The sequence below is a fragment of the Cydia splendana genome, chromosome 21 (assembly GCF_910591565.1).
Source record: "Cydia splendana chromosome 21, ilCydSple1.2, whole genome shotgun sequence".
In the NCBI taxonomy this organism is placed as follows: domain Eukaryota; kingdom Metazoa; phylum Arthropoda; class Insecta; order Lepidoptera; family Tortricidae; genus Cydia; species Cydia splendana.
The window spans coordinates 5,088,763-5,107,657 of record NC_085980.1 but is presented as its reverse complement, the minus strand read 5'-3'; the positions used below and the strand labels follow the sequence as shown (position 1 = coordinate 5,107,657).

Below are 18,895 nucleotides of genomic sequence, written 5' to 3'. Positions count from 1 at the left end.
TGGAGTATATTTAAGTATGAAACATTATAAACTCTAAATCATAATTAGATTCCAAAAAAAGTAAGACAATGTTGCCACTTTTTACTAGCGCGTCTTGTATTTATGTAAAAATAAGTAAGTAAAAGTACTTTTTTAAATCGTAGGAGTGAAATTACCAATAAATAAATTATCTAAGCGTGTTTATTTATAAAAAGGAATTTACTATTTTACATACAAATTATTGCAGTGGTAACATTTTTTGGAATCTAATTATGATTTAGAGTATAGCTTTTACGATGTTTTTTTGGAGAAAACTGAAAAACAAATTTGCTACGTAAAAACACCCTGTTAATGTGATTATTCAATGTGAACTCATTGAACAGATTCTAGTACCTCTTTTACCTAACACCTAACTGTCTGGCCACTTCAGGCACTTCATCCTAATAACCTTTTGCAGTTTTCCCGCCGAACCATAATGAAATTTAATTTTATGTTCGGTAAATTAAAACAAAAAAAATCCTAATTTCTATTTAAAGTTAATTGTTTTTAAGTAAAGTATCATCTGTTAAAATATCTGAAACTAATAAGGTAGCACCTTATATTCTATATTACAGCCATTCGTTTCGCGTTTTCAGGATTGGTATCTAAGCATAAGTTATTCAATATCGACCTACATACTCATTGAATATGACTAAACGTTGAAAAAACACTTTATGTTTAGGGGCTCTTCATAAATTACGTCATTTCAAATTAGGGGGGGGGGGGGGGGGGTCTGGACATCGGATGACGGTAGCAAATGGTAGCATGAAGTAGGAGGAAATGGGGTAATTTGAAGCATGGTTTTTGGATGATTATAGGGGGGGGGGGTCCAAAATCGTCAAAAATCGATGACGTAATTTATGGACAGCCCCTTAGGTAATTTGCACACCTTTTTCTCGAAGGAGACATAGTGTCAAGTCTTGTCTTTATTTATTTATTTAAACTTTATTGCACGAAAACAAAATGTACAAATGGCGGACTTAATGCCTTGAGGAATTATCTCTACCAGTCAACCATTAGGTCAAACAGAAAACTTGTACTTAGTGCAGGATTGTAGACAACGAGAATAATTATGAATCACAAATCAGGTTATTCTAAACAATATTCTAATTATAAACTACACATATAAAGATAATAGCAATATAAACCTACATATATACAAACATGCATACTTCTTCTTCAATTTAAGAGGTATCCTCTTGTCGGTGGAGTATTTTCCATTTCTCCCTCTCATAAGCCATAGCTTTGACCTCTTGATACGACACGACACCAGCTTTTTCTTTTATTTGGTCTACATAGCTACGTCTTGGTCTGCCCCTGCCTCTCTTTCCTTCTATCTTGTCTTCTATTATGGTTTTAAAGAAGTTGTCGTGCCGTAACAAATGTCCAATCATTTTTCCCGTCTGTTGTTGATGGTGTTTAATATCATCCTCTTCTCTTTCACTCTTCGTAATACCTCTTCGTTCGTTATCTTCTCCGTCCATTTTATTTCGTACATATATACATAAATAAATATGTTATATTATGTTAAGTACCCAAGAATACAAGTAAAATGCGGATCATTTATCTTTAAGCGAGTTAGAGAGGTGTTTACGTAACTTGCTTTATCACGCGATAAACTCGATCATAACGCACATAAACTAATAAAACAATTCCCGTGGCGTTAAGACATATATTATGTCACTCAAGCCTCATGCCGCTCACGCACTGTTCTGAATTGGATTGCATTGCATTGCATTGCTCCAAACATACCGACTTTCTAATTGATTACATTATTCTATTCAAAACTTAGCCTATTTTTAACTGACTTCAAAGATGAGAGGTTCTCAATTCAACTGTTTCTTTTGAATAAAGTGGATCGACAATCTGGTACTTAAATTCTTCGGAAGCAGTGGATTTCATTCGGTCAGAATTAGAACTTGTTATTGTTATTCATACCGTAAATGCCGACATGCTGTCTAGTCTAGAGTGTTTATAGTAATTTGTTTGCAACGCAGTGCTACTGGATGAATCATAAGTAAGGCTGATAAAACCTTACTTTTAAGGGTTCCGTACCCAAAGGGTAAAAACGGGACCCTATTACTAAGACTCCACTGTCCGTCCGTCTGTCTGTCACCAGGCCGTATCTCATGAACCGAGATAGCTAGACAGTTGAAATTTTCACAGATGACGTATTTTTGTTGCCGCTATAACAACAAATACTAAAAAGTACGGAACCCTCGGTGGGCGAGTTCGACTCGCACTTATCCGGTTTTTATATTGTGTGTTGCTTGTTATATGTAGCTATCTATTACGAAATACATGTATTGTTGTAAGTATGTAACTACATATGTAATATACATAAATAAATCTATATCATTGGTCTTACAGGTCTCACATATAAGGAGACGTATTAGCAAAATTATAGAGATAATATTCTAAATTCAAAATGGCGCTGCTAGTTTTATATCTACCTAATATATCACTCCTTAAGATATACAGAATTTAAATTTGAATTTTATTTATTTATTTTAAGTAGAGGAAAGTACCCATTTGTTTTACATACGAATACTCTTTGACTTGGCTGGCGTTGACTTATTTATACAATTATATTGTTTACACATGCTGATGGGTAATAGTACATTACATACCTAGGGAGGTAAATTCGTAAATGCTCCAGATCGCAGGTGTTTGTGATCGTGATAAATATGCGATCTGGGGCTTTTACATTTACCGCCCGTGGTTTGTATAAAGTTTTACGTCTTGCCTTGGCCAGGAAGTGAGATTTTCTTCCCGTCCCGTGGGAAGAAAATCCCACTTACGGGCCTAGGGTGACGTAAACAATATAATTGTATAAATAAGTCATCATCATCATAACTTAAGAGGTTTGCTCTTGTCGGTGGAGTAATCGCTACTCATTTCTTTCTTGTGCCAGTCTTTTAATTTCCTCATAGGACGCATTCTTTTTTATTTCGCTGAGATAAGTTATTCTATATCTCCCTCCTTCTCTTGTTTTTTCAATCCTGCCTTCCAGGATGTTTAGGAAAAAGTTGTCATGCCGTATAAGGTGTCCTACCATCATGCCTCTCCTATTTCTTATTGTATTTAATAAGCAACGCTTTTCTCCTATCATACTCAGGACCTAAAAAAAAAGTAATTAAATAAGTAATCGGTATAAATAAATAATTGTTTTAAACATTTTTCATTAGAAGGTGATTTTGGATCAGTAGACCGACTTAGGCCCACTTGCACCATCGCACTAACCTGGGGTAAAGCGGTTAAACCGTTAACCTAGTGTCAAATTGTACTGGTAACCATGGCAACTCCAGGTTTAACCGGTTAACCCCGGGTGAGTGGAATGGTGCAAGTGGGCCTTAATGTCAATAGAAGTTTTATATTGATGGATACACATCGATATCATATAAAATCGATATATATTTTATATGGTTTTCTTAATCTTCACGCACCATGATCCGTGTCCCTGCGATCGCCCGCATTTATACATTGTAATTCGAATAATAATGTAATCATCATATGACAGAAATAACCGTTCACACGTGGCAACGTTTGGCATGACACATCCATGACTGAAATTAAACTTGCACGTTTATTAGCACATATGTTAGCGGTCTTTGACACTTTCACTTATTTACATTACCTACTTTGTTGAAAACTTTCGTTTGGCCATATAAAAACCATAATAATAACAGCATACATTCAGATCCACAGCGCAGGCTTCGTCATCATACAGATAGCTCATCCACCTCAGGTTTCGTCAAAATAAAACGCACATTTTCATGTATGTCATCCGTAACACGCATCGTCAAAATTAAAATGAAATCGGTCATTACAGAAAAAAACACATAACAATAAGTCATAAACCTATTTCCGTGTCTATATTCGTGTATGTTAGTAAAGACGTCAAAATATGTACTTTATACATATGTCTTATTACAATGCAGGAAAGTACACAATTGCAAATCATTACACGGCAATTATACTTAGATAAAATGACTTTGTAACGTTTATTGTCCTCGAGACCTACATTACTTTTCACAATGTATGTGATGTAAGATTAACTTTGCATAGTAGTTGTGAGCCATAACAGTTACTGACGCTTATAAAGATTAGTGCCCGAGTAATTAATTTCCAACACATATGAATATGTATCTTCTGTATTAAAAGCTTCCGCCTTTAGCAGAAACTGCATCCATCAGCTCTTACCACATGGTGGTTCATCTACCTTGTAAATAAGGACCGTCATCCACCACTGGACAAACCCTTCCTTCCTTTCTGCTTACTACTTCTTCATGCGTTTATTATTTACATACCCCCTTATCAGTGGAGTGGAGAGTGGTAGCTTTATATTAAAGGCGAATTTAGGGTATGTAGTGTGACCAATTCTTATTTTCAATGAATTCCACCATTGATAACGAGGGATGATTAGCAAGATCATGGCCCCGACGGAAGACCAGCGCTAGCCCAGCCAGACTAGCATCATGCTGAGTCGGGACCATGTTACGACCATGTTTTGTTATGTTACGTATTTTTCTCTTCTTTTATTTTGCCTCGTAAAAACGCTCTCTATTCTATTATATTATTAAGACGCTCGTCTCATTGACCTTGATGCGAAATGTCAGATACGTAAATCCCGGCCTTATGCCAGGATCGCACGTACCGAGTAGAGTGGCGAGACGTATTACGATTAGGTACGTATTTCTGGTCAACTTTACTGCCCCACCCGCGATAGAGTTTTTAAAAGTAAGTTCGGTTTTGTCAGCCATATCAGAGCTCACGCTCGTAATTAGCTAGGGTCGCCGTTGCCGATTACGGCATGGATAACTATATTCTATTATTGATTACCTTTATTAACCTATACTTTTGCTTGTCCCCAGGAATCATGGCAGGACCCCAAAGCCGTAGACACCGGGGCTGTCATCAACATCCTCGACATCGGTCAACAGAATTTTGCAAATGGCGGCGTCGTGTCGCGCTGCCTCTGCGACTTGGCACAATGCTGTAATCTCAGCAATTACGACTACAAAGATATGGTTCCTGAGGTATGTATTGTGTGTAACTTATTATCATAGTTTTTCTTTTAGTTTGTAGTTAATCACTAAGGAAGAGCGGTGTGCCTTAACACAGGTATTTTTATACTTAAAAAGGTGCACCAACCTGTATTTTGTTAAAGATTGCTTGTTAGCGAATAAATATTATTTCATTTTCATTTCATTTTTTCATGTCCATGGAGTATAGGTACCTTATTGGAGTATGCAGGGGACAAGAATTGGCGACGTGGTGTCATCATTCTTAACTGGTGGTGGTGTAACTTCTAATATATTCTATAGTCGAGCTAGTGTATAGACAAAAACGGACACCAGGGGGCCTAGCCGAAACGCATTTCGAAAAAAGATATCGCTAACGAATCGATAAAAAATGTATGGGAATGACAGGTACCGTAGATGAGTCTGTCGAAAAATATTAACGAATACAAAAATGTTAGCCAAGTTGCAATGTTGTAACGAAACGCAAAACATTCGTTACCAAAATTCGATATCTGCCATACATTGTCTAGCCAAGTGACACTTTTGACAAGCGAAATCGAATCGTTATCGCCTCCTAGGTGTCGATATCTAGCGCGAGCTATCCCCTTGCAGATAACTTACCGAAGCACAAGAAAATACCGAATAATAGTGTTTGTAAATTAGAATTTGTAATAAAAAGCATACTTCAACATTATTGTGGGCGGCGAACAACGCGGAAGTGTCGCTTAGACGCAGGCGCCGTCTGAAAAATCGCATCTATTGAAACTTGAAACTGCTTAGGAAAGGACTGCCCTTAGCTGGTGATCTTATCATGTATGCTACGATCAAAGGATTGTGGGCCGTACGCAGCATTTCACCCAAAGGATCCAATGTGACCGAGGCGCTGAATATCTACCTATCTATAGTGACAGTGTCATGGAAAAATGGATTATGCACCCACAAATGCAACACGAAACAATGTCCCTACAAAGGTAAGAGTGAGTCAATAACTTATCCCTACTATACCTACTAATAAGTATATAAAATATGTTATTAATGCTAAAATAACTAATGTGTTCCTGTTACGTCATCAAATATAAACCGATGAACGGTGTAGATTAAATTTGGTACCCATATGCGCAATGGCAAGCACTTGTTTTTCAATAGGAAAGTGAATTGAATGTGTAAAGGCAAAGGTATATAGGTAAAGGCTATACAAATATAGATAAAGACTCGGGAACAAAAGTTCTTCACACAAATAAATGCCCTTCCCGGGAAGCAAAACCATCACCTTCATAGGCAAGGTCACTAACAACTAGCAATATTGTAGTGTCATCCCATTTTCTTAAATTGATTTGAAAGGGATGAGACTACAGTGTTGCTACTTTTTAATTTCTACAATTTCTAGTCGGACTCTACAGTAAGCTCAAGAAGACTTGTGTTGTGGGTACTTAGGGTACTTAGATAACTATATATAGATGGTCAAACCAATTTGTCAGTCAGTAAGAACCAGGAAAACTATACTCATACTTATCTTTTGGGTGCTAGTACTGGTATATGACAAAGCTAGTATGATTCTCTCTGTCTTTGTTTGAAATGAGACAGTCCTTTGACAAACTATACTTAAATACATAGACAACACCCATGACTCAGGTACAAAATATCTGTGCTCATTACACAAACAAATTTCCTTACCGGGGATTCAAACTCAGGATTATCAGCTTAACCGGCAGGGTCACTAGTCACTACCAACTAGGCCAGACGGGCTGTTGTCATACATATACATTATCAACCATATTAATGAAACTTTTTCATATTATGAAACATTGTATATGACTTCTTTTGGCAGGCGCAGATACAGTCAGCTGCAGAGAAAAGGTCCCACCCCTGCATACAAACTTCTATGTAGTGGTGGTACCTTTTCTCTGCAGCTGACTGTACTTACACACTATATAAAAATAATCATAACATGTACTTACACAAAACATTTAGTTTTTTTTTTTGTCATATGACTGGTAGAGAATAAGTATTATAACCAAATGTTACAGAGTTTGTTGAAAAACTAAGCATTCATTTTGTTTCAGGTGACTTGGATATTCATTGCAGCCTTGGCATATGAACCAATACTTTATGGTGCTCCAAAGCCAGGGTCAAGGGAAGAAACTATGTCACATGTACAACCACAAAAATATATTGAGTGTTGTTTTACTATTTTAAAACACTGTACATAATATATGTACAAACATGGCTACTGATTTCATGCTGCTGGCAAAAAATACCTGCTGCATCTTTCATTAATAGATTTTCAATAAAATAAATATAATTTAACTTTTTAACCCAATCATTGTTTCATTTATTTATGGCATTTATTTATGGTGGTTACCACCTTAACTTATGGTATGCTTAGGAGCAGATCTGCTCCCATGTACTTACCTATATTCAACTTTAAAAAATGCAATAATTTTTAAAAGTTGTCTTTGTAAAACGACCGGTCTGGCCTAGTGGGTAGTGACCCTGCCTGCTAAGCCGATGGTCCTGGGTTCGAATCCCAGTAAGGGCATTTATTTGTGTGATGAACACTAATATTTGTTCCTGAGTCATGGGTGTTTTCTATGTATATAAGTTTGTATTTGTCTATATAAGTATGTGTATCGTCGCCTAGCACCCATAGTACAAGCTTTGGTTAGTTTGGGGCTAGGTTGATCTGTGTAAGATGTCCCCAATATTTATTTATTTATTTTATTTTATTCAATTATGATTGATATATAAATTACAAATTTTTGACAGGAGCATACAAAAGGTTAAATATGAACAGCCAGTAGCTTAGCGGGTGAGATTACCTTCCCAAATTTCCATTGACTATAAATAATAAAGATGTGTTTAATTCATTTTTAACGCCTCACTCACTTAGGTATTTCTATTACTGAGTAAACAAAAATCAAAGACAGGTAGGTAATAAAAAAATAATATTAAGTAACACTATGATTTATTAGTTTTGGTTTCACAGGCAGCTTTTATCTTATGTAATGCATCTTCTTAGTCGGCGTCTTCATTGCTGAAGGTCGTGTCTAGTTTGAAGAGTTTCCTGCGCGATGTACCATGCTTTTCCAAGTGTTCCTGTCCTCGGCGATCTTAATAGATAAATCTAATGCATAACATCTATGTATTCAATGTCCGCTTGACTTTTGATAATTTCGAAAATGTTTGAAGTCTATGAAGTAAATGAGTTCACTGAGGTTACACTGATTTGGGCAAACCTGTCCACAATATCACTTCACGGTTTGAATCAATACTAACGCTTAAAGTATTGTCTCTTCTGGTCAAGTAAGCCAGCAGTGCACGTCCTTAGCACTGGTAACTGCCATGAAGGCGTCATTGCAGCGGCAGCTCTGACTGTACGTGCCAACTTGGCGAGAACTTCTCAGCGTGGAAGAAGAGCCCGCGGAGCCGCTCTTGCCCGCTCTGGCTGCGTCGCCGCCTTGGTTGGGGCTGCGGGGACGACGGCTGTCTGAAATTGTTAAACTTTAGGTCAAAATTATATGCAATTAACAACGCACTCTTCAAATATTACACTATATAGAGTTATTTTATCACGAAATTGTGATAAACTAAGTTAAACAAATACCAAAATATTTAATTTGCTTACCGATAAAACAATTATTTTCTCCAAAATTAGATTCGCTGTTCACTTGATACTCTTGACAGCTGACAGATGATGTTTCTTGACGGTTTTGAACGAGAACCACAGACAAAAATTAATTTTTACCGACTTGGCGCGTAGAATGAGCGTTAACTAAAAAGATTGCCTCTTGGCTAGGTTATTATAAACATTATCGACCAGTCGCTCGCGATCGTAGAGATCGAATCGATAAGGAGCGAATGTAATTTGGCTACGGGCCCAGGGGGCCTAGCCGAAACGCATTTCGAAAAAAGATATCGCTAACGAATCGATAAAAAATGTATGGGAATGACAGATACCGTAGATGAGTCTGTCGAAAAATATTAACGAATACAAAAATGTTAGCCAAGTTGCAATGTTGTAACGAAACGCAAAACATTCGTTACCGGAATTCGATATCTGCCATACATTGTCTAGCCAAGTAACACTTTTGACAAGCGAAATGGATTCGTTATCGCCTCCTAGGTGTCGACGCGTAGCGAGAGCTATCCCGTTGCAGATAACTTATCGAAGCACAAGAAAATGCCGTATAATAGTGTTTGTAAATTAAATTTTGTAGTAAAAAGCACACTTTAACATTATTGTGGGCGGCGAACAACGTCTAGACAAAGTCTCGCGTAGACGCAGGCACCGTCTGAAAAATCGCCTCTATTGAAACTGCTTAGGAAAGGACTGCTCTTAGCATTTATGCTACGGGGTCAGATCAAAGGATTGTGGGCCGTACGCAGCATTTTACCCAAAGGATCCAATGTGACCGAGGCGCTGAATACCTACCTATAGTTACAGTGTCATGGAAAAATGGATTATGCACCCACAAATGCAACATGAAACAACGTCCCTACAAGGTAAGAGTGAGTCAATAACTTATCCCTACTATACCTACTAATAAGTATATAAAATATGTTATTGATGCTAAAATAACTTCTTATGGGTTCCTGTTACGTCTTCAAATATAAACCGATGAACGGTGTAGATTAAATTTGGTACCCATATGCACACTGGCAAGCACTTGTTCTTAAATAGGAAAGTGAATTGAATGTGTAAAGGCAAAGGTATATAGGTAAAGGCTTTACAAATATGGATAAAGACTCGGGGACAAATGTTCTTCACACAAATAAATGCCCTTCCCGGGATGCAGAACCATCACCTTCATAGGCAAGGTCACTACCGACTAGCAATATTGTAGTGTCATCCCATTTTCTTAAATTGATTTGAAAGGGACGAGACTACAGTGTTGCCACTTTTTAATTTCTACAATTTCTTGTCGGACTGTACAGTAAGCTCAAAAAGCCTTGTATTGTGGGTACTTAGATAACTATTTATAGATGGTCAAACCAATTTGTCAGTCAGTAAGAACCAGGAAAACTATACTCATACTTATCTTTTGGGTGCTAGTACTAGAATAAGACAAAGCTAGTATGATTCTCTCTGTCTTTGTTTGAAATGAGACAGTCCTTTGACAAACTATACTTAAATACATAGACAACACCCACACCCATTACTCAGGTACATCATCAGGTATCTGTGCTCATTACACAAACAAATTTTCTTACCGGGGATTCAAACTCAAGATTAATATCAGCTTAACCGGCAGGGTCGCTAGTCACTACCCACTAGGCCAGACCGGCTGTTGTCATACATATACCAATTATCAACCATATTAATGAAACTTTTTTCATATTATGAAACAAATTATTGTATTAAGTATATGACTTCCTTTGGCAGGCAGGTACAGTCAGCTCCAGAGAAAAGGTACCACCCCTGCATACCAACTTCTATGTAGTGGTGGTACCTTTTCTCTGCAGCTGACTGTACCTACACACTATATAAAAATTATCTTAACATGTGTTATACACAAAAACATTTAGTTTTTTTTTTGTCAACATACCTATAATATAATTTTATTTATTTCTTAATAATGACTGGTAGAGAATAAGTATTATAAAAAAATGTAACCGAGTTTGTTGAAAAACTAGGCATTAATTTTGTTTCAGGTGACTTGGATATTCATTGCAGCCTTGGCATATGAACCAATACTTTATGGTGCTCCAAAGCCAGGGTCAAGGGAAGAAACTATGACACATGTACAACCACAAAAATGTATTGAGTGTTGTTTTACTATTTTAAAACACTGTACATATGTACAAACAAGAAAAGAATGCTTGGCTACTGATTTTATGTTGCCGGCAAAAAATACCTGCTGCATCTTTCATTAATAGATATTCAGTAAAATAAATTTACTTTTTGACCCAATCATTGTTTCATTTATTGGAGTGAGTGGTTATGGTGGTTACCACCTTAACCTTTGGTATGCTTAGGAGCAGATCTGCTCCCATGTACTTAACTACTTACCTATATTCAACTTAAAAATGCATTAATTATGATTGATATATAAATGACAAATTTTTGACAGGAGCACACGAAAGGTTAAATATGAACAGCCAGTAACTTAGCGGGTGAGATTACCTTCCCAAATTTCCATTGACTAAATAATAAAGATGTGTTTAATTCATTTTTAACACCTCACTCACTTAGGTACTTCTATTACTGAGTAAACAAAAAGCAGAGACAGTAGGTAATTAAAAAATAATATTAAGTAACAATATGATTTATTAGTTTTGGTTTCACAGGCAGCTTTTATATCTAATGCATAACATCTATGTATTCAATGTCCGCTTGACTTTTGTTAATTTCGAAAATGTTTGAAGTCTATGAAGTAAATGAGTTCACTGAGGTTAAACTGATGTAAGCCAGCAGTGCACGTCCTTAGCACTGGTAACTGCCATGAAGGCGTGATTGCAGCGGCAGCTCTGACTGTACGTGCCAACTTGGTAAGGACTTCTCAGCGTGGAAGAATAGCCCGCGGAGCCCGGAGCCTTCACCGGCACGGACGACGGCTGTCTGAAATTGTTAAACTTTAGGTCAAAATTATATGCAACGCACTCTTCAAAAATTACAATATATAGAGTTATTTTATCACGAAATTGTGATTAACTAAGTTAAACAAATACAAAAATATTTCATTTACTTACTGATAAAACAATTATTTTCTCCAAAATTAGATTCGCTGTTCACTTGACACTCTTGACAGCTGACAGATGACGTTTCTTGACGGTTTTGAACGAGAACCACAGACTAAAACTAATTTTTATCGACTTGGCGCGTCGAAAAAGCGTTAACTAAAAAGATTGCCTCTTGGCTAGGTTATTGTAAACATTATCGACCAGTCGCTTGCGATCGTAGAGATCGAATCGATACGGAGCGAATGTAATTCGGCTACGCCCCCAGATAGGGCAAGAGTGTAAGAGACAATTGCGATGTGTAAATCCTCACAACCTTCGACAGTATTTTCTGCAACGACTCTCCTTCAAATGGATTTCAGTACGGATATGATGGTCGTTATTGTCTACGTGACAGCGCGATAAAACGGTGTCCGTCACTTTCTATCCCGCGGTGTTAAAAAGTGACAGTTATTTTATCACGTGGATAAAACCATCCATGAATCGCCGGCAGGTCCGGCCAACGCCACCACAATCTGTCGATTTCGGGATGACAGATGCTACGAAAAGTCAAGTGACTATTTCAGTACATTATTTAAGTTTATCAACGATTGTCAACTTGGCTAGGCCCCAAGAGTTTTGCAACTTTAGTTAATACTTATTGTCGACTAAAGTGGCAAATCCCTTTATCTGTTTCAAGTGGAGTTAAGAGTTTTGCCACAGAATAAATAATAGTAGGTACAGAAATGACACTTCCTATATAAACCGAAATTCGACAGCGATTCTGGGACGAATTATTTTATCCCTTTCTAATGTATGACACTATCCCTTTCGGCTATTTAGGGTTGTCAAAATTCAAATCATTATTTTATCTGTGGTTGTGCATGCAAAGGGACGTCAAGTTGTGCCAACCCTAATGATTGCTCGTAGCAATGCTGAGTCGAACGGAGCCGAGAATGCCCGAAATTATCAGTGTCGCCCACTGGTTTTGCGACATAAGCCGACGATATGTGTCTACAGCTGATCAGTCACTGATGTTATCTGTTCTGTCCACAGGTATTAAAAGACGAGAGCTTCCAACATGTCCTCGAAAAATCAGCACTAAACGAAGCCGAGAAAAAAGGCGCGGGCGATTCCGTCACTCCAGAGCTCAGGCGAAGAGTGGAAGCCAGGGCCAGGAAGGTGCTCATGGATATCAGCTCTGCCATGTCGAACAGGGTTCTCAAGTGAGTCACATACAGGGTGTAATAGTTAAGTAAGGCGATAATTCCGTAAATATAACAGATATCAGAAAACTTCAAATTGATATCGAAAGTGCGTTACCCAATAAGTAAAATTACATTAATAACTTTTTTAAATAAAAGCAGAAATATCCCAAACATTAACATCAAACTGGGAGGGTTTAGAGGAGAGTTTAGGGTACATTTAGTACGACGACTCACCCCTCAAAGAACGTCGGTGTCGTAAGAGATAAAACTGCTTGAGATTCATTTATTTACGACGAAAATAGCAACTGTTTTGTTAATACAACCCGCACTAAATATAGTTGTTTCATTTCAGATTAGTAGCCTGGCTCTGTCACAAGGCCGTCCGTCGGATCGCCTGTGGCGGTTGCGGCACGCGGGCGGCGTGCGTCGAGCGTCTCCGCCGCGCTAAATCCGCCGGGTTACCGCTCATCTTCGTACCCCTACACAGGTCACTTGTGGACGTTATCTCGTAGCTATAAGATCTACATTAGGTCACTACACAGATTAGTAGCCTGGCTCTGTCACAAGGCCGTCCGTCGGATCGCCTGTGGCGGCTGCGGCACGCGAGCGGTGTGCAACGAGCGGGCCACCCCATACTAGCATCTTCTGAGCGTCGCCGTCTAGTCAGCGCTATGGAAAATGGCGTCGTTGCGCAGTTGTGTCAACGTTGCGTCGAGCAGCAGCCATCGGGTTACCGCTCATTTTCGTGCCGCTACACAGGTTTGTAATGGACCTTATCTCGTAGCAACACGGTCTATATTTGAGTAGTTAACGGTGATAGTAAAAAAAGTAGTAGTCAACTTAAAGTTTTTGATTTAGGCCACAAGGCGGCAGACCCTCCAACGCATATGCGCGTAGGTTTGCACCTACGTCACTAGCCTAGGGGGGCTAGTGTGGGCCCCTAGTGCGTAATTTACCTGAGAAATTACCTAAATTAAGAAATCGTGTCTCCTATAAGTATGTCACAAGTTTTTATCAGAGCATTTTTAATGTGTTTGGTAAAATCTGAAATCTGAAAAGATTATCTAATGTATGTCTTGTCCACAGGTCTCACCTCGACTACATCCTCGTCACATTCACATTGTACTTGACCGGTCTCCGGCCGCCGCTGGTCGCCGCCGGTGACAACATGAGGATACCGTTCTTTGGGTAACTTACTATTTATTTATCGTATGGCGTTTTACACTGTGTTTTTTAGTATTAACATGCAAATCATAACTTAAATTCAGCATTCCGTAAGTAGTCGATAGCGCTGCTCGTAAGTAAAGTTAGTGATAATCTGACAAAACTATTTCCGTCCTAAATCCTCCTCCTCCTTCCACGCCAGTCCTTTTACGACATACCCCGAATCGGATCCGTTTGTTTGGCATAAATTACATAATTATTGAAAGTCATAATGTAATTATTGTCAGATATCATTAGTCATAATTTTGAAACCGTTTATTTCAGGATTTTCGTAAGGATACTATAGATATGTTATGTTTGTTTTATGGCAATCCTGAAAAGTTACGCGTTTCTGAGAGAAATCAAATGATGACTAACGAAAATGCGGACAAACAATATATTATGACTTAAAACTTTATGGCAAAACAATAGAGACCCTCACCGAATTGATGACTAAATCGCATGTTCCATATTGCGTCCTTGTGGGCTGAGAGGGATTAACACATTGAGTGCCGGGAATTCGCTCGTCGGTGCTGTTTGTAGTTCGCGCTTTCCTCTACAAAGCGGGAATAGTACATTATTGTCGAGGTTCGGAAGTAGCTACTTGCAGGCTGAGGATTCGTTTTAAACGGACGACCTTGGGAGTCCGTTTAATTCAATCTGAAGCCAGCAAGTAGCCTTCCAGCCGAGTCATATATAGTGCTTTTCTCAAAAATGGCGCAAGAAATAGAAATATATTACAGAAGGAACGTTCTAATTTTCACAGAAAAAAGTAAAACCATTAAAAAGATTTGCTTGCCGCCTTAAAAAAAAAACGAAGTGTATTTTTCTGCTGAAAATACGCCAACGTATTTGAGACACCTAAATAGTCGCGGTACCAACATTATAATAATAAGTGCTGATCATCTGTTTGGCTGTTTGATGGACCTATGCCAGGGGTGCGAAACTCCTGACTTCGGTCAAACTCGGCTCCGCTCGGCTCAGCATTGCTCCGAGCAATTATTAGGGTTGGCACCACTTGACTTCCTTTTGCGTGCACGACCACAGATAAGATAATCACTTGATTTTTGACAACCCTAAATAGCCGAAAGGGATAGTGCCATATATTAGAAAGGGACAGCATGATTCGACCCTGAACCGCTGTCAAACTTCGTTTTTGTAGGAAGTTTCCTTTCTGTACGGTAGTACTATTAATTATTCTGTGCCTATGCCTTCATTTGATATGGCCATTTAAAGTTTTAAAAAGTTGGAACTCGTTAAAGGGGTCATCCATTAATTACATCACACGTTTAGGGAGAGGGAGGGGGTCAAGAAAATGTGACATATTGTGACAAGGGGGAGGGGGGAGTCACAAACTTTGTGACGTCACTTTTAACTTCATCAGTAACCGAAAATTTATTTAAATTATTTTATTCGCTATACAGTTAAATAACAAGTTTTTGAAACGATAATCGTTTTAATTAGTTTAATTTTATTTCTTAATCAGTGTTGGGTTATAAAATTACTAATATTTCTTATGTCAAAAATATTTTGATAAAATATTAAATAAATAATTGCCGATTTCGTTGAAGAAATGTGACGTCACACTAGGGGGGAGGGGTTTGCCAAAAGTGACCAAGTGTGACGTCACACTAGGGGGGGAGGGGTCAAAAAACCTAGAAATTCGTGTGACGTAATTAATGGATGACCCCAAATAATGGAATTTGTATGCAACATTGCAGTCCCGAAATCGAGACTGCAATGTTTTTAACTTTTTGAATGACCATAAAGGCAACGTCGACTTTGCCGTCCATTTTTGAGAAAAATAATATTTTAAACTTTCGTGTTTTGAACACATATTAACTCACATTTATAGACGGGTCTAACGCGAATTTTATTCAATTACCTTGATTTACCGACGTTTCGACACAGGTTTCACTGGTCGTGGTGGCGGCTGATTGAATAAAATTCGCGTTAGACCCGTCTATAAATATGAGTTAATAAAGCGGGAAAACGCTGGAATCGGCTACGAGCGAGCGCTACGAAAACGTTGGCAGTGAATGAACGATTTGAAACTTGAGTAAATTCTCCATTTTCTCTTGTAAAGTTTGTAATTTGTTTGCAGTTGGTTCCTCCGAGGTTGTGGCGCTTTTTACATCAGACGCAGGGTCGACGGCTCAGAGTACCACGAAGACCCACTGTACAAGACTGCACTAAGGTACCTACACTTAAATGTTATGCTCGAGGGTGTGAAAGAAAATACCTCTAAATTATACAGGTTTATAATATACAGTATACTCTTAAAATACGTTCAAAATCAAATATATGAACCCACCACATAGCCGCCGGGCAAGGTCCGTGTGCAGGTACCTTTGCAGCCTGCAGTGATATTACAATCAATGTGATTTCAAAACTGTGAATGTACCCTAAACATTCATATTTCTATTTATTTGTACTTGCATTCGAAGTGAAACTATTAAATACTCACTATTAATCCTAGAGTTTATATCAGACCTCGCCAGGTTCGGACCGATCAGTTGCCTTGGCCACAATGGATTGCTTTACGCTCTCGATGTACAATCTAATATTTGTGCCTAATGAAAATACCAATGACCTCAAGGAATAAATAGGAACCTTTTTTTTATCTTAAGACCCCTAGTTAGGGTTCCGTACCCAAAGGGTAAAACGGGACCCTATTACTAAGACTTCGCTGTCCGTCCGTCCGTCCGTCTGTCACCAGGCTGTATCTCACGAACCGTGATAGCTAGACAGTTGAAATTTTCACAGATGATGTATTTCTGTTGCCGCTATAACAACAAATACTAAAAACAGAATAAAATAAAGATTTAAATGGGGCTCCCATACAACAAACGTGATTTTTGACCAAAGTTAAGCAACGTCGGGAGTGGTCAGTACTTGGATGGGTGACCGTTTTTTTTTGCTTTTTTTTTGTTTTTTTTTTTTGCATTATGGTACGGAACCCTTCGTGCGCGAGTCCGACTCGCACTTGCCCGGTTTTTTTGAAATGTATACTTCATTTTGTTAGTCGTAAGTAAACAAACATGTTAACATTTGACGTTTTTGTTACAGATCTTACATTTTAAATAGTTTAGCGGCTAAGAATAATCTAGAATTCTTTATTGAGGGAGGACGAACTAGGACTGGGAAACCGCAACCACCAAAAGGTATACCTGTTTTTGTAAAATTATATTGCAATTTAAATGTAATGGAATTATAAATAAGGTTTCATTGAATATTTATAAGGTTAGGAAAAACCTGATTTTAGTATTTGATACACGTAACATAAATATTGCTACCTTCTACCGTAGTGGCACCAGTGACCGACAGGGAACCAGTAATCTGACACTTAAATTTATATCCTAGAACCTAGAAAATAAGGGTTTAAGGGTAGAAAGCCGATTTCTTAATGTGGCAACCCTGTCCAGTAGCGGCATAGTGTTGCCGTATTAGGAGAGGTTCCCTATCCTTTTTTTCTTGGAGAAAAATTGAAGAGTCAGGTTACTGGTTCCCATGTCGGACACTGGTATCACTACGTTATCTTTAAAGCTACAATGTCATCTTACGAAGGCGAGTAGGCGTGACGAAATTAGACTTAGGTGATAATAAAAAAGTTATTACCAACTATCGCCTTCGTGAAATGAATTGCGTGTGACTGTAATAACCTAATAATGAGTAAAATGGCGCATAATCTGTTATTTCACGCTGCTTAGAGGACGTGACTGGTAAGCATGACAACAAACAACTACATAGTTAGAAGAATGATTTTATCCCCCTAAGGCCCAGCCAGACAAATGAAAAACCCATAATTTGCCACAGAAATTTGAACCTCTAAAGGTTAAGGAATAGAGTTGACTTTGGTTTTGTTTGAAAATTGAACAGAACAAAACAAATGCGTTCCACATTTGGAACTTTATGTATTCGTGGCTAAACGGAGCCCGATTATTAAACTGGTCAAATTTGGAACTGTATGCAATATATGTATGGAAAAGTAAGTTTAAAAAAATCACTTACAATTTCAAAAACGATTTATTATTTTTGGTAAGGTTTAGGCTATAGTAGCCACTTACCATTCTTACCACCATACGGAACGTATGAACGTTTGTCATTGACGTAGTAAAATAATTTGATCGTTATTGGTTATCTGTAGCTACTAGCTGTCACGGGTTATCTACAGATTATTAGCAATCCGGCTAACGTACCTAACTTAACAAAAATAAAATAAAGAAGTAGCTTGCCTGAGTGCATAAGGTTCCATATTTGTCAAACTGATAAAAAAATCACTAATGCATAATGTTCTATATTAATCCAATCCTTCTAGCTTATAACGCATAGTGTTCCATTTCAGGAACAAACTTTCACGACAACATACATAGTAATTTGAATATAAATGCTTACATGTTTACCGTAAAATCTCGCGGCATCTATTTTTCTAATACTCAACGCTGGAAATTTATTTATTGCACTAAATATAACAACGAAAAGCTAATTACAAAATAGTCAATCACACTTGCAAGTAAAATTGCCGGACGTCGGTGGAAAAGATAACGTCATATGGACCACGAACTAGTTAGAAGCTGTATCAAGTACAGAAAACGTTCAGTAGTATTCATAGTTTCTACCTCTTACAAGTTCAGTAAAACAGATGACGCTTATATCAATCCAAGAGGATAATATCATTACGTTCCAAATTTGGACCCATATGCGGTAAAGGGTTAAGCATTTTACGTCAAAAATGTGACAGTTACCTAAGAAGTGGCGCCCTCAATTTTCTACAACTTCTTGTCG

The 18,895-nt window shown here is 38.0% G+C and overlaps 1 protein-coding gene across 2 annotated transcripts in view; it reads left to right on the top strand.

Annotated features, from left to right (window-relative positions):
- Nucleotides 1–18,895, top strand: part of LOC134801105 (glycerol-3-phosphate acyltransferase 1, mitochondrial) — a 73,070-nt gene that overhangs the window by 46,521 nt on the left and 7,654 nt on the right. For both annotated transcript variants that reach the window (XM_063773630.1, XM_063773631.1), the window contains 6 exons: nt 4,893–5,057; nt 12,756–12,925; nt 13,260–13,394; nt 13,994–14,095; nt 16,215–16,307; nt 17,180–17,274. In XM_063773630.1, the coding sequence (XP_063629700.1) occupies nt 4,893–5,057; nt 12,756–12,925; nt 13,260–13,394; nt 13,994–14,095; nt 16,215–16,307; nt 17,180–17,274 (760 nt within the window). The remainder of the gene's footprint in view (nt 1–4,892; nt 5,058–12,755; nt 12,926–13,259; nt 13,395–13,993; nt 14,096–16,214; nt 16,308–17,179; nt 17,275–18,895) is intronic.